This window comes from Mya arenaria, chromosome 8 (assembly GCF_026914265.1).
Source record: "Mya arenaria isolate MELC-2E11 chromosome 8, ASM2691426v1".
Classification (NCBI taxonomy): Eukaryota; Metazoa; Mollusca; class Bivalvia; order Myida; family Myidae; genus Mya; species Mya arenaria.
Window position 1 is genome coordinate 28,036,379 of NC_069129.1, and position 17,432 is coordinate 28,053,810.

Sequence of the window (17,432 nt, forward strand, 5' to 3'; positions counted from 1 at the left end):
GGTTTGGCGATGTAGATACGACAGAAAATTGTCGTGGTTATATCGTGGGTGTGTAACAAGTCCGTCGTGCGACAGTCTGTGGACCATCATGAGTTGTTAAGCATCGTCGGGCGGGGCTGTTTTTTCACGTAATCAGAACGTGGCCGGTCACTCGTTGGTTGCGCGTGCGACTGTCGCACAACAGTCATCCGTGGTTTTGTGGTAACATATTTGACTGTCAATCCAGGGGTCGCAGGGTCGATTTCCGCCGCAACACTACAAAATACTAATCTGGGAAGAACGTTAAATGGGGGTACAGTGACAGTGCTTTACACTGGTGCACGTTAAAGAACCAGGTTTACATTTTGTGTGTGCACTAGCGATGAAAGACAGTTTTTTAAACGTTAATTCGCCCGAGCAATATACCCCACCAGAAATTATGTTGAATGAGACTTGCAATGTTGTGCGAGCCTCTTACGAAAAATAATATTCGAGGGACAATTTTGCAACTGACTCCCGACTGTCCTGTGACAGTGTCATGATGCAGTCGTACGACACACAGTGATTTGGAGGGAATGAGCTGAATTTTGACCTTTACAAAATTTAGTGACATTTTACCTAAAATAACGAGTAATCTATTTAGACAATTCGAGATTTTCTGACTTTGTAAAAGTGCCGTATTTAGTCAATTATGCTTGATAGTTGGTAGGAGTGACCCCCCTTTGATGAATCTGAAAAAAATAAAATATTTTAGGTTATTTTAGGTAAAGTGTCACTTAATTTTGTAATGGTCAAATATCAGATCATTCCTTCCAAATTACTGTGGTACGGCAGGCATGCGACAGTTTTAAGATTGTTTAACTATCTTTTCTTTTATTCTGGTACCCACGGCAAGATATTTATCGCTTGGCAGTTGCAAGACATAGATACAGCAAAATGTCGTTGACCAAAATAAGGTGCATGTCCAATTTTGCCTCACGGCGGTACGTCGATACCACGATGCTGAAAATTTCGTAGGACTGTTTACAACGAACCCCGATGACCAACGATTTGCCCAAATTTTCAGTCGTGTCTTGGCACACATACGTTGTGGGTTCGTTGTGATAGTGCCTTTATGGACAGTTCACAGTTTGGCGGCGTTGATAAATGTCTGTTGATTTAATGGTACGTCGATAAAGGTAAAGTACTGTAATGCAGGACAAATAAGCAGACGACAATGACAAAACAAATAATACACACATGCATGTAATATTCAGAGCCCTCGTGAATGGAACGACATCGGATATGCTGATAGTTAAGGTCGAGGCTCTGATTGCAACGAGACAAAGATGGTGTGCACATATTCTCGTCTGTCCTATTTAACCTAGGTTGACCATTCTTTCTTCTTTTCTGTCGGTTTTGTAACGCGTCGACTGCATTCATCGTTTTTATACACGCTATTTATTTCTTTTTGGCCTTGTATTTATAATTATAAACAATGATGAGGAAAAGGTCTTCTTGAATTCCTCTTTAAGTTGCATAGGGGATGCGAAGGGTCAATACATAATGCTACATTTAAAACAAAACTAAGATTTGTCCGGAAAGGGTTTGAGACTATAGTTTAATGTAATGCACCAGTCAATTTTAACCAAGTCTAGCGGGGACTTTGACTTTTAGTCCAGCCAAGCCCGGGTAAAATCTACGTCCTGTGGGGACGAACTGCTGGTAAAATCCCCGCCAAATTCACCCGCTACCCATGGACCCTAGGTAAGGCCCGTTCCCCGACAAAACCACCGCATTCACCCGGCACTGCGGGGCCATCTGGAAGGTAAAAACACGGCCCATTTTCCCGGCTATCCCCGGTATACCCCCGGACCTGGGGACCGTGGATACAATTGACTGCTTACTGAAATGCGTTATTCGATACGTATAAAGGTTTGAATGACATGTGTATTATCAAAACACGGCGCCAATGTCGTTTTATCTACGTTTATATATAGCGCCCCAGCTTATAAATAAATACATAAATCGTTTTCAATGTCACATTTATCAAGCATGATATCAAGATTTTTTTAACTATCTGTTTATATAAAATTCTGACGCAAACTTTATCTACAAACTGACCAACTTTAAATATTTACTATTACGTAACGTGAATTCCGTTAATAAGTGCATGTTGTTAAAGGAGTTTAATTCGTTATTGATAATTCAATATATTAAATAGAGTGACCTTATCAGATCAGGTGAAGTAAGTTTCGATCTTATTATAACAGATTAAAATTTATATTCTAGTATTATTGATATTAGGGACATTGACATGCTTTCAAAAAAGATATCAGTTGACCTATACACGATTACGGCGTTTTTGGTTCATAATAACTGCAGGTGTTCATTGAAATTTAAATTATGAAAAAGTGACAATATTTTCAAAAAAAATCTTAATATTGTTGGACTATGTTTTCATTGGAATACACTCTAAAACTCGCCGCTGTTTCTTCTAAATGAACGGCTTCAAAGCAAATGCAAAGGTCTATCCAAAAACAGCGCGGGGCACCAGTCATGACGTCATCGACCAAGCGGGTCCTTTGCCAAAAAAGAAGCCGAAACCGGAAGTGATTGTTGTCAATGACAACTGTGACAGAGAGGCGGGATCTCAATTCCACGTGCAACTTCCGGATCTGGACGACAGGGATCCACGGGGATTAAACAATCATGTGAAGGTATGGCATTCATCATGTAGCTTGATTTTATTGATGATCAGATTTGTCATTGTGTTCTAAAATTAGAGACTACGTTACTGTTTAACACAAAGCCAATTGTCGGTAAAGAGTTTTTCTTTGTTTGCTGTTTCAAGCTTTGAAATATTGTGAATTGGATATTATTTAAGCCACAACCATACCGCTTTAAATAAGAGAAGTCTTCGTCAGGAATTGTATACAACACATGTTATCGGTAGAAAGGGCGGTTACCAAGCAAACATTTTCAAGTGATTTGTAATTGAGTTGCTTCCCTTTGACCGTAAAATTGCTGCTGTTCCCATTTTTTTCAGATCAATTTTGAAGATGTTCTTGCAGAACCCAGGGGCGTGCGTTCATTCAGTAGCATCTGGGGACTTTCGAACTCCTGCTACTTATTGTGGAACCGCTGTTGTTACCTCCTGGCGTCGCTGATTTGTGCAGTGCCCTTAGCCACCTTGTACGGCCTGCAATTTGCTCTGACTACAAGCGTCCACATATGGTGGTGCACTCCTATCCAGACCATTCAGGAGCTTTTATGTGTTCATTGTTTGGGAAAATGTGTTCGGTTATGCGTGGGATGCATTGTCACACCTTGCACGGAAGGTTTCGGTCAAATATTTCATGCATTCGGCGATTCCAATTATAACTCCAAATCATCAAAATCCAACAAAAAGCAACGCCCTAGAGTAACCTTCCACACAAAAGTGCAATACAGAACGATTCCTAAACGTGAGGAACCAACCATGAAGGAGGTTCTTGGTCAGCGAAAGTTGGTAATGTCTAGGATGAGAATGCCCGCCATGGTCATACAGGTGCCACAGCCGGATAGAGACAGGGAATCTGACTCTAGGGATATATGTTATGTCGAAGAGATCAACGATTAATGTTCAGTTATCAATGTCGTCGTTGTCATCATTATGTAAACACAATCATTAATCCACATCATTTATCATTACCGCCATCACCATCATCATCCTTGTCCACAGCAGCAGCAACATTATAAACTTTAATCATTATAATAAATGAAAACATCAGTCATCAAAATTGTCATCATCATCATCATCATCATCACTATTAGCAGCAGCAGAAGCCACATGTATTGTCAGCATTATAAATTGAAATCATGCCTTCACTCTGTCATCATCATCTGTTGTGACTCTGTCATCATCATCATCATCATGCCGGCTTTGTTATGCATTGTAGCCCTAGCATTCATCATTCTCCGATGTTAAAAGTTAATAGGAAATATCTTTGTGGAGATATTTAATGTTCATCTTCATTATCATCAAAATTGATATATCTTCTCCATTTTTTTCTCATGCATAACAGTGTTCTGTTAGGCTGGACTGGTTGTGGTCTTTGAAATGTGAAATAAATTAGTGTTCAACATTTGTTTTCTTTCCTTTTCTTAAGTTTAAACAGCATTCAGCATTTGGCAGGATAAACTGTTTTGAAATAGTCAATGTTTTGTATTCATTTCATTTTTATATCATCTGAGAGTAGTAGTTGAGTTTATATACTCTTGATTTTATTTTGAGGAACTCTGACCCAGTATATAAGATTTTTATTTTATAATATTAATATGTTGTACTTAATTGTTTTTCCTGCACAAAATGATGCACACCTTCAAACAGAAATACATAACACATTGTTTGTAATGTAAGGGGCTCAAATTGGAGCATTTTGTTTATAATTATTTAAGAAATGTGACAGAAAATCCACTATTTTTCCAAATAAGTTACTGGTAGTAACAGTATCGAGATTTGAATTACCTTAGGGTTGGATTTACTAAAATCTGTTAAAATGAGTAATTTTGCCAGTTGCTGATTAGGGTTTGTTCATACAAATCCATAAAATAACTATCTTCTAGCAAAGTAATTAAAATCGTTAAAAAAAGAGTAATTTAAAATTTAGTAGACAGGAAAAAAATGTACTCATGCCTTAATATTATACACATCATTTAAACAGGGTTCTCAGGATGAGAAAGTGCATGAGCACTGTCGAGAAACTTGGACCTGTATTTCTGGGCCCAGTAGTTCTAGCTCAGGAAAATAGGGCATATATTAAATTTTCTAGCCTAGGAAAATGGCATCTGTATCTATAGATCAGGAAAGACAATAAGAAAATCATTGATTATTTACATTTATTGAACACATTCAAGATATTTTTGCCAAAAAATATAAATTGAAAACAGTTGCCAATAATGAAAGAGCTGACAAAATTATATTACCAACACAATCATCATGTTGGCCATATTTAACATGAGCGAAATGGTAATTACCATGTATGATCGATAAGGACCGACTCTGCCCGGTAAGGACCGATTATGACCGATAATAATATAAGTGAAATAAATACAACACGTTCTCTGTGATAAGCTACTATGTGTCTCTGACTTTCAAACCAAGAGATTTTAATTGGCTTAGAAACCCAATGAACTTTAATCCCCCCCCACCCCAATTATTTTTCAAACTAAGATTCAAAGTTTCTTTAAAATGTATCTTTTTGACAATGTTACAAACTAAAAATAAACATTTATTATAATATCCTTTTAGAAATGTCACAAACTTTAAAAAAAAATAAATATGAGAAAATTATTCAAGAAATCCTCCATTCTTTTGACAGTTATCAGAAGTTCCTACTAAGTACTTATTAAGAATATATGACCTAATTCCAGAAATGAAATATCATTTATCTGTTGTTTCTTTTGTAAGGAAAAAGAAAAAAAGCTTACAACATAAAATTCAGCTAACAACATAACAAATGAAAAATAAACTCTATAATATTCTACACAACAAAAGACTAAAAAACACCACTTAATCCTTGATAGGAACGCTGACTACATCGTCGGACACCGCTGAATCACTATTATGCTCTGCTTCATTAAGTACCCAGTGGTCGATATTAACACAAGGGCGCATTGCTCGAATTCTAAATTCTATATAAGCAGGGCTTGTTAAAAAATTCGATGCCAAGCAATAGTATATGAAATCGGGCTTCTTCATCCAAAAGTCTAATTTCGATGACTAAGTACCATGGGACAGTTCCCTAGAAAATCCCCGTAAGCATGAATTATTTAAGGAACTGTTTCATTGGTGGCCAATGGAACTCTTTGAAATTGAAGCCAATGAAATCAAACCATATGTTCTTTTCTAAATTTAGAAACAAAACCCCATGTATGATGTTGAAGTTATTTTTTCTATATCTAGTAACAAAACCCCAGGTATGATGTCATAGTTAATTTTTTATATTTAGTAACAAAACCCCATGTATGATGCCATAGTTAATCTTCTAAGTTGAAGAGTATTCAATTGTAACACATTTCATTGGAAGAAGAGTTTTCTCCCCTACATCATTCAAATTCATAAAAGTCCGATTTGATCAAATCAATTCTCCCATGGTGCTAATATAATTAAAAGCGGAATAAAGTTCCAGGGTTGTCGACGATGCATTTGACTATGGCTCACACAAAACCGTGATATCTCTTTGTAAAAGAAACTTTCTTTTAAGTACAGAAAGATAGCAAAAGAAAAAACAGTGAAATAAGAAAAGAAATAAATACATCATGTACGAAGCTCCAAAAAGTAAAACAAAACATGTTCTTAAGCAAAAGCTCACATTAGTATGCCTTACTTATCAAAAACAGTTCCCTATAGATTGAAGCATAGCTATAATCTTTAATTTTAAGTCTTCCAGCACTAGAAATAGTAAGGCCTAAAATAGGTTTGTTTCTGGTTAACCGACTGATCCTATTTATTTGCTACCAGTTCTATCCCCCCAAAATATTTGCCAAAAATATCTTAAAAAAATCACTTACCAAAAGATGGGTATTTCGTGATTTGGTTATTACCAGCTTAATTTTTTTTCAGTAACATACAATCTTTATTCAATATTGACAATAAAAAATGTCCTTTGACAGTATTTAAACATGCCATATAAAAAAATAAAATAAATAAAAACCCTGCATACCGATACGGATCTTTTTGTGTATGTAACCAGAAACAAACATTTTTTTAGGCCTAATGTTAACACACAATGTTAGTGAAGCGTAAAATGTAACACACACTTTCACTTGTAAAAGTTATCTCCCCTTGAACCACTCAAAAGCCTCGGAGCCAAAAGAAGTTCTCTGCTAGTTGCCCTTTTCAAATGACATAATTCAAAGTGCACCACATAGCAAAGACTCATCTCTACTACTTTTCAGCTGAATAAGGGACATAACTCAACAACTATTAAAACTAGAGTTATGGGCCTTTCTGCACATGTGCACCAAGTTTCATTATAAAACCATATTATTTTTTTTGAGTCTAGACAATGGTTAATGTTCAAAACAACACCAAGACTAAAATGATTATACAAAAAAACCTGGACTTTTTTTCAAAGAAATAAATATTGGATAACATCATAATTATTCCCCTTACATAATTATGAGATACTTGATTTTATTTTTTAAAAATAAATAATTTTACTGATAATGATAATTTGATAAATAACAATGCAGCATGATCAATAATAACAATAAAAACAACGACAATTGTTCAAAACATGATCCTTAATTCAAGTATTAAACATCTAACAGTGTAACTAAGTTAAAAAGTGAACACAGCACAGAACAGTGTGCTAAAAAAATTATCAGTTTAAATAGCAATGGTTCAAAATTTGTTCATAAAATACACTTAACAAAGCCTATAGAATATCTCCATCAAACTTATCCTAGTTTGACCCCTAAACCTTCCCTGTATGTGCCAATTCTATTTAAACTATCATAACAGCAAATAGTTTGAATTCTTGTATATCCCTTTTCTCCCTCCATATAAAGTCTGTTTTTCATCCAACCCCTGACAAAACTAACATCCCAGGACCAGCCTGAGTTTTAAGCCAACTTAATTTCCCGGATTTTTTTTAATATTCTCAAATCCCTCTCCCCTATAACTTCTTCTACTCATTTGTCCTGAGTTTTTGAGGTAATCTATCTTCATGATACGGCGAATATGGCCGGTATGACTCAACTGTGACAAAACACCATTCTCCATCTTTCAAAAAAACACCTAGCACTGAACTTCTATCGATCATCAATATCCATACTAATGGAAACTCTTTCAGCGAAGCATTCTAAAAGCTCTTGTCCAATAATCCACCTCAACACTTCCGCCCTTCAACAACGACTTCTTTCAAATCTTTCCCGTTCTCGTAACAGGTTCCCTTTCTCAATAACTTCACATCAGTTCGTCAAAAGGTACTTTTGACCTTTTTTCAACCGCAGCAAGCAAAATGCTAAGTAGGTCTCAGCTCAAAATTATCATACACAGTAACCAGCGGCACATGAATATCATCGATGTCCGGAGTGGCGTTTCGGTCGCAGAGTTTAAACTCTTTCAATCTCCATTCCCACTCGAGTTTCTGATAAGCCCACAATGAGTCAGCTTCCTGTTTCTGGCGTAGGATCAGCAGCTCCTGGAAACAAGAAAAGGTTTCTTTGAGAAGTGTTATACACGTAAATGGAAATTGCATGTGAGGAAATTTCCTTGTTTCGTAGATTTATTAGGTTTTTAACAATTTTTTAGTAAGAATTTTCAAACACTCAGGCCAAACATAGCATGTTTCATCTCGATTGTAAGCTAATATGAATCTCTCTCCAGTACCGGGGCCACTTGTATAAAACTGGATTATTTATCCACAGGTAATCTTTTGGTTAGTTTGCACATGCAAGCACTTTTATTGGTCTTCAGTTATTTGGATAAATATTGATCATTCTATTACCGGTAGCTTTAACCTAACCAGAGAATTGACTGTTTTGCAACAATTGGGTGCTGGTGTCATATTTGGAAGGTCAAGAGAACGCACCCATGGTGGGCCTTGTACCTACGACCTTTTGGCTCACCGCTGAGAGACAGACAGCTTATTAACTACAACACCCTCTCTCACACAGGCATATTTTTACCAATCAAACAGGAAAAGATTTGTCAACAGAAGTGCTTGATTTTATTAAATTTAAGCCTGCCTCTTTGTCCAGATTTTTGACAAATACAGCATGAAGTTGATAGATCCAACCGCATTCAAATAAGGACCTAGAACCAGTTTAAACAGAATCCTACATACTGTACACTTAAATTTGTAATTTTATTTTGTACCTTGATTTTCTCGTACTTGTCATCCACGTCTTGTATCCAGGAAAGGAACTGGCGGCCATTGTACCGTGTCCGATTCTTCTTGTCCTTCTCCTCCTGAAATACACATCAAAGATGGTTGAATTCTGAGGATTTATACAACATATTCATATTTCATACCGACAATATCTAAAACTCATACAAGTCAATTAACTTGTTCAAGAAATGCGTGCATATACTTAAATTCAGCTCTCGACTTAAGAATGTGAAATATGTTTAAATGAAGCATATATAAATTGGACGATATTTGTTAATGAAATATATATTTGAAACTGCCTATTTTCAAGGAATTAATTTAAAAACCATATTTTTGTCTGCATAGATAATTCAAGGAGAATTTGAAGTATTTTATATGCAAGAGTATGGTTAAAACAAGCGACCTGCGGAGCGAGAGCCAATGCTTGTCTATTCTTTTTTAGCTGAACAAGGGGCATAACTCAAACATAACTATCAGAATTATAGGCCTTGCTGTTCATGTGTGTAATGTTACTGGCAAAAGTTGTATCAAGTTTAATTGATCTCTCTTGAACAGTTTCTGAGTTATGGCCAAGGAAAAGTTTTTTGCATAACAAAGCCGCCAATGACACAAACAACGACATCAAAGCTATCACAAACAGACAAGCTAAGAAAGATAGAGCTACAAACATGCTTTAAAGACATCAAGAGGTAAAATTATAGTACTTTATATCAAAACTAATGCACAACAATATGCCTCAGGTATGAACGCGACAGATTCTGCATGCATAATGACAAAATGGTGAACACAAAGGGACAGAATCATTTCAGATGAAATAAGCATCCTCTTATAAATAATGAAAAATCTGCCTTTGACTGATAGCCTATATAGACCTCATGTTTAGCAAAGTTACGAATGATATTTACCAAAATTTAAAAAAATAAATTTTTTGGTTTAGAATGATTTCCCACATGAAAGTGTCATTTTAATAAATAGAATTTTACTCATTATAACCAATTTCATAAATTGGTCTTTGCATCTGATTGGGATCGGACCCACAACACTTAACATCACAGACAGACACTCAACAGCAATGTTTATGAAAAGCAGGTGCAATAGTGAAGCAGAGAATGGACAACCCATTTGTATATGCGCAAACAAAATCAAACAAGGCTTCATATGTGGAACTGGACATCTTCAATAACTAACTTAGATTTAACTTAAATTCAAAAGTAGAATCTGAGTTTTGATTGGCCTGTATAGCTTATTGACCAATCAACTAAATGAAATCACTGAGGCATGTCTAAGGATAAGGATAAGAATTATATTGAATATGGTCCTTGACAGGAATGTGATTGACCTGTGTCAGTATTCAACATAATTTATCTTATCCTTATCCTTAGACGTGCCTCAGTGATTCCATTCAGCCTATTGGTCAGCTAAATATACAGGCCAATCAAAACACTTTGTTTCTATTCTTAATTTCAAGTTCAATCTAAGTTGCTTATTGAATATGGCCCCTGGCAGCTTAATGGCAGAAACCATTTTGGCGATGGGTTTAGGGTATGCCTTTTGCCCCAAATGGAGTTCAAGATGGTGAAACACCCTGTCACAGAAGTAAAAACTGGCTTTTTAAAAGCCCTTCTGAGGGCTCTCAAATTTCAAATAAAGAAAATAAAACGCAAAAGCAACCAGTTAACTGAATTTTATCTGGGGGGTTTTATTAATTTTTTTTTGGTCCCCAGAGCCATTAGATACACAGAAATCCACGAATGCATGGACAACTCATATTCCTGCCAGAGTGTCAAAATGAAGAAATCAAATGAAAGAGTGACAACAGAAATAGCGTGCTACATACAAGGCGAACCTGGTCCTCCATAAAGTTGTAAATCTCCTCATCACGTAGAACCGTACACACCGACAATGGCGTACCCTGGTTGGCAAGAACACGTGCCCAGCGACCATGCTCGCGGAGGATCTCCTGTTCTATAGATAACATCAGCTTTTCCTGCAAAAAAAACAACATTTCAACTGTTTAATCAAAATTGCTTTATTTACAGAGACTGCGAAACCTGTCCGACCCACCAGTCAAGTTTGAGTTGAGTCAGATTGATAAACTTTTTGCCGAATAAACAAAAGACAGAGAACAAAAAGTAGCAAGAAATAAATTATCAATTTAGTATACGATGGAAATTCATCATGACATCTGCCTTTAGATCTATATATTATGCTTGAATTGAGGAACGCAGTCAGTTAAAACCATATGCCATTAAAACACATGGGAGTTCATTTGGATGATAATTCAGCTGTGTTGTATTCATAATTCAATATTCAATAGAATAAATTATGAAATCACCAAAGGTTAGATTTCAAATCATCGTCATTAACATGCACAAGGGAAGCGAACTGATCGTGCATGTGCAAAGCCCATGTATCATTTTGATCAAGAATAAATTTTGACATTGATGAGATTGAAAAAAGTTGAAAATAGAGGGGTGAACACGAAAAGCCAGATAAATAGCCAGATATAACATTTTCCACTTTCGCCTCTCAAAATAGATTGTAGACATGCAGTGAGGCCTTTTAATTTTTTTTTTTATTTATAGCCTGTTTTTGGTAACATGCTCTTAAAGATTTGGGTCTGTAGGTATTTTTTTTTTTTTAAAGCCTTGTTAAACTTCTGTCAAAAGACATTTTTTGTTGACATATGAAACAAGAACTAATGCATTAAAATGCATTGGTGCTAAAAAATATTTTCGGATGAAAAATTCAGGATATCGCTTTTATTCTTTATTTTTTGCAATATCTTTTTTTGAGTCAATGCAAATAAATAAAGTTCTGTTCAGTAACTAGAAACAAACATGTTTTTTAAGCCTTAGTAGTTCAATGTTCCTACCCGTTCAATGAGGTGTTGTAGTCGGAGCTTGTATCTGGACTCTTCCTGTGAAACAAACATGTCGCGCATCTTGTCCTTCAACGAGTTGGGCGGGGAGAGCTGGAATACAGGAAATACAAAGTACATTACTGAGACAGTCAGTAAAAAAGAGCATTGATAGCTTATGACAACACTTCTAAGATGTTTGTTTCAGTGAAACAAGAGGCATAACTATAGTTATCAAAATCAGAGTTATGGGCCTTGCTTAACTTATCATGATATAAGGAAGTAAACAAACAAGGTGTCAGTGAAACAAAATTGTTTCCGTTCAGGGCTTCAGGATGTGTAACTATGTGATCAATCAAAATTTTAATTATGACCACAATAACTCACTTGAAAACCAATGATGATTATAACTGGGTGTTTTTTTGTGTGAAACTAAGCAAAAAGGATAAAGCTAGTTTACACTGAATTGTTCAAAAAACAAACAAAAGTTACACATAAATGATAAAGAAGCCAATACCTAATTCATTAATTAAACTTTGTTTTCCATGAAAATCTGATGCTAATTGGCTTTTATCAACTTTTCATTTCCATTTTGGTTTATTGATAGTGACATTTTCTTTTCAATTATTAGCAGGTGTGTTATCTTTCTGCAAGATATTCTAAGTGCTAGCATTTGGTATGGGAAAAACATCAAAAGACTCTGAAAAGGTTGCTTGTATGGACGAAACAAGAAATTTAACTATCAGTGATTTTCAAACTTTGGACCATGGGTTGTCTCCCTTACATTAACTTCCCTTTATCTGAAACTAGGTCAGAGGTTGAGCACTGGACTTCTGCATACTGTATGAATGGCAATAACAACATTGTCTTTTAAACATACTGTGTAAAGGGGAAATGCTACAGATGAAAACAATCACTTTTACAAGTATGACAAAAATCTGTCTTAAATATAGACAATGAGTTCATTTGTTATCGCAAACCACAAAACTGCCTTGAAGCAAGTACCCTTTTCCTGAGCGGTATTTTGATTTGTGCAAATTAAGTGCATCGTAACACAATGAGGGCGGATATGAGTCTCCAGTTCATTTGGCGATACTAGGCTCTCATATATATACACGGACATTTGAGTTCAGTTTTATATCTGGCAGCTAACTAGAATGAATGTTCCTGATACAGAAACACAACTTTCCCATTCTTTCAGATAGGTAACTGTAATGCAACAGTCAATTGTAACCACGGCCCCGCCAGGTCTGGGGGTATACTGGGGATAGCCGGGGGAAATGGGCCGTGTTTTTACCTTCCACGTGGCCCCGCAGTGCCGGGTGAATGTGGTGGTTTTGTCCTCGCGCCCAAAATAGCGGGGAATGGGCCTTACCTAGGGTCCCTGAGGTGCGGGGGCATTTGGCGGAGATTTTACCAGCAGTTTGTCCCCGCAGGACGGAGATTTTTCCCCGGGTTGGCTGGACCGAAAGTCAAAGTCCCCGCTATTACCCTGACCTGGGGTGGCCGTGGTTACAATTGATTGGTGCATAATTGGCAGATATAAACATCCATGAAATATGAACATTTCTTAAATCATATGATGTTTCTTGTGTCCAGTATTATACAAGCATTTTATACTCAATATGCAACTTGAGACATTGACGCTATTTTGCACTACAGTCGAATCCTTGGTGGATTAAACTCCCAGGGACCGGTGAAAACACCTCGAGCCTCTTTTCACCACAAGCCTCGGGTAATTCAAGCCAAGCAGGAATGTGTACTTTCAGTATAAAGAAATCTGTCCTTTTACATTCCCGTCCAGCCAATGAGGAATTTGATCCAATCAAATTCAAGCAAAAGGGGTTCCACTCGACTAATGTTTCAACATTCTTTTTAAAAAATGAGGGAAAACTTCCTTTTTGGTTACGTGTCATGTAATAAAAAGAATCTTACAAGACTAAACCTTTAAAACTTATGAAACTCATCAGGGAAATCTTTTAAAGTTCGTCAAAGGCTCGCTTTTTAACTTTATGATCTGAACTCATTTCATAAATGCTTGTATTAAATGACAGACAGCTCTTGTAAGATCCAATATATCAAACATCATCTGTATGCAGGTAAAAAAATGTTCATACCTGTAATAAAATATAAACGATTGAGAAATAAAAAGTATTTTGAAATAGGCACATAAATTTGTTAAGATCACTGTTTCTCATTCAAGAAATAATGAATATGGATGACCAGGTGGCCAGTGCTTAACTTAATATCCCAAAAAATACAAAGACTTCGCCAAAAAACCTATATTAACTGCCAGTTAAAGAGCCATAAATTTTAAGTTCATGTCACTTTTCACAAAAATTATGACATTTCTGTATTCTGAGATCAATTTTATCTTGGAAACATGGAAATCATATAAAACACTCCTTTCGTTCTAAGAATAATGCCAAAAATAAATTCTGTTCATGAGAGACTTACTGAATGTTTTTATCAGACTAATAAATGATGTAAATATTATGGAATGTACCAAAATACCATTGTTATGACATGAATAAAACAAACATGTCAAACCTGACAGCATGCTGCTATAAAAATAATTAACAAAACGAAGGTGTTTAACTAGAAAAACAATAGTATTACTAAGTGAATTACAATAACACTTCAACATTTATATGCTATTGCAGGCAATACTAACGACAACGGACAGACAAAACAATGGAGTTACTTAGTGCAGCTGGTTCGATATTTTTCATTTCTGCTCCAATAAGGTGTTTTTGTCAATTCAAACACCAGACGGACAGACCAAAATTATATATGCCCTTACTTAAGTATGAATACAACCAATTTTCAGCCAATGGAATTGCAGATCTACGGGCATTCTTAAAGTACTAGATTTAATCATAAAGAATTTGAACTTTCGCGGTTGTTTAAAGGACCTGTCCACTGCCACTCATCCGATACACATTCCCTGCATCAGATTTTGTATTTACGATGTGTCAGTCATTGAAGTTGTATTCTAAGGAAGTTATTCTACGCTCACTCAGGCCATTCTTAATCATTAAGATCTTGCTTCATGTCATCTAACTATTACATAACATTCAATCTCAGGAGAAATTTTACAACTTATTCAAAAGAAAAAAACGAAGTCATTTCCCATTATTCATGTGTATTATATTCGTTCTGTTCCTGTTGTCGACTATGGCTTTTTCTTCAATGGCGTTTAATTTGAAAGGTAGTTGAGTTAATAAGTCTACTTCAATTTTATTAAATTCATGGGAAACATGAGAATGATTCTGAATGTGTGCCCATTATTTAATCTTTAGATTACTCAAGGGCAGTAACTCACTGTTGGTACAGAAAGCATGCTGGAGTTATTTCCCTGGAGAACGTAGTTACATGTCTTGAGCAGGTAGTCTTTGAAGCCCTGGGGTGTCTTCGGACATATGGACACCATGTCAAGATAACCCTGCCGTCGACTTGCAATCTGAAAAATATGGAATAAAACGGAAGTCAGAAATGTCTAACGATAGCCTCACAATGATTTTAATATTGCATTACTAAAACAAAAATCTTAAAATTCAAGACAAATTTCTTTGTAAACATTATTTCTGTCTCCATTTCATGTTAGAGTACCTGCTAACAATGTTAATAACATTATTAACATCTGCTATGCTAGACAATACAACAATAGGTTACAGAACACCAATATTGTAAACGATGATATTTAACAAACAGACAATTGACACCCGCACAGAATCCATAATTGGAGGGCCCGTTTTATCAAGGATCTGAAGAGCAGTTTCATACTTGGTAAATACTTTCAAAATGAAAGAGCTCAGTATGAATGTAGGTATGAAGCCGCTCCGGTACGAAGACACTCCTAGTATTCTTAATGTAGCAGCCCCTTTTTAGGAACATTGCAGGTACCATACCGATATGGCTGGTTTTACACTCTCAGCGTTGTTTTTTTAAGGGAATGGTAGCAGGGCCCTTTGATAGTGGAAAAATAGCATTACTTTGACAAAAAGGGGGAAAATACTAACATGATTCATATAATGCACAACTTGTTTTCAAACCTTTTATTTGACAAACCTATCAACATGACAAACAGATCAACACATTCTTGAATGGCACTATATTAGTACATTTTCTAATTTATTCAATGTAAATGCTCCACTTAAAAAATAAAAATCTTTTTTAGAGGGGATTTTTTTACCTGGGCAGGGGGAAAATATATGTCTTTTCTGTAGGGGAATGGGGCCCAAAAAGGGATGAAAACCCCCACTTGCTCCGGACAACATTTTGGAGCCTGCCATAGTTACAACAAATATAATGACTATGCCAAGGCTAAAAAAACATGTATTGTGCACAAGTCTTAAATTTCCAAACAAGATAAAGATAAATTACGCCCAGAAACCTTTAACCCCCACATTTTTCTTACAAAAAATCAGTCCATTTTGTTGCAAGTGAAAACAGTGCTCTTGTTTTTGGCACATACAACATTCTTGCATATTTTTCTGCAAAAAAAAGAGAACTGGTTGCCTGTCAAAGTAAATCAGGAGAAATTCTAATAGATTTGGCAAAAGCAATGCAAATACAAAAGGTTTTCTTGTGTATTTTCGGAAAACCATCTGTGCCAGAATTAATAACCATAGCAGCTGCATCTAGCTTATGAAAGACACCCACATCATTATCAATTTTCATGTGATGCATTATGGCTGTAAATCTTTCACCAATAGCAATGATTTAATGCGTTAATGCCAGAAGGTCCTCAATGTAACATTTACTTCTTGTCTGAAATCGATACATGTATGCCCTTATTAATTATACACCAAGGTTGTATTATGTAATAAACAGTGTGAAACAATTCAAAGACTGACTATAACTTCAACGTATAATATTGTATGTGAATTAATGCTAAAATTGTGCTCTTAAATTACATGAATACATGTACTATTTAATAGTTGTATTGTTTCCATAGCAAGAATGTCATGATCGTATAAAATTGGAAGGGGGAGGGGATAAAACAGGGGTGGGGGTATGTAATATGGTGGGAGATTAGACTGGGGGAGAGGAGGAAAATACCTGCCTGGGGGAGGGGGATTTGACTCAATGGGAGAGGGAATATAGCTGGCGGAAGGGGATAATTATTGGGCTGTTCACTTCTACCCCCCCCCCCCCCCCCCCCCTCTTTCGGCATATGTGAATATAGGAATAAATTCATAAGCCAGAATTCTTAAACTAACGTTAATGACATCAAACAATTTTTAACAATTGCCCTGCTATATCGGTATTATTCAAATCCAGAATTTGAGAAAGCGCAAAAAGCATTTTACCATGCAGTGCAGTGCTTGCAGGCTTATCGACCAATGTGCATATGGTTTACACTCAACAGAAATATTTATGTTGTAGGGTCCCATGTATGCACAGGAAGTTAAAAAATGTGTCCCAATTAGGGACTTAGGGTTTTTTTGCGCCAGGAAAATCCCTGAAAATTCAGACAATTTCATGACTGATACAGCGATTAAAATCGGCACAGCCGCCACTAGCAAAGCTTTCATTTTTTTATATAACTGATGCCATAACATAAGAAAATCCCAATGCAATTTGCCTAAAACTATCAAAATAATCCATGAAAACTAGAGATACAAAAAAAAGGACAAAGGACAGTTTCTCAAACAAAAACAAATACTGTGAAGCCACTTCTGTATTGATTCAGTGGTTCCAATATTTATTATTCGTGTCAGTACGAT

The 17,432-nt window shown here is 35.9% G+C and overlaps 1 protein-coding gene across 3 annotated transcripts in view; it reads right to left on the reverse strand.

The window, feature by feature from the left end:
- Positions 1 to 4,825: 4,825 nt before the first annotated feature.
- The window catches only part of LOC128242886 (ankyrin repeat domain-containing protein 12-like), a 70,616-nt gene continuing 58,009 nt past the window's right edge, over positions 4,826 to 17,432 (reverse strand). For 2 of the 3 annotated variants that reach the window (XM_052960288.1, XM_052960286.1), the window contains exons 10-14: positions 15,026 to 15,163; positions 11,716 to 11,814; positions 10,678 to 10,827; positions 8,828 to 8,920; positions 4,826 to 8,150 (exon numbers count right to left, since the gene is read on the reverse strand). In XM_052960288.1, coding sequence (XP_052816248.1) covers positions 7,971 to 8,150; positions 8,828 to 8,920; positions 10,678 to 10,827; positions 11,716 to 11,814; positions 15,026 to 15,163 — 660 coding nt within the window. In that variant the 3' untranslated portion in view covers positions 4,826 to 7,970. The remainder of the gene's footprint in view (positions 8,151 to 8,827; positions 8,921 to 10,677; positions 10,828 to 11,715; positions 11,815 to 15,025; positions 15,164 to 17,432) is intronic. The other variant, XM_052960287.1, reaches the window with a different exon arrangement.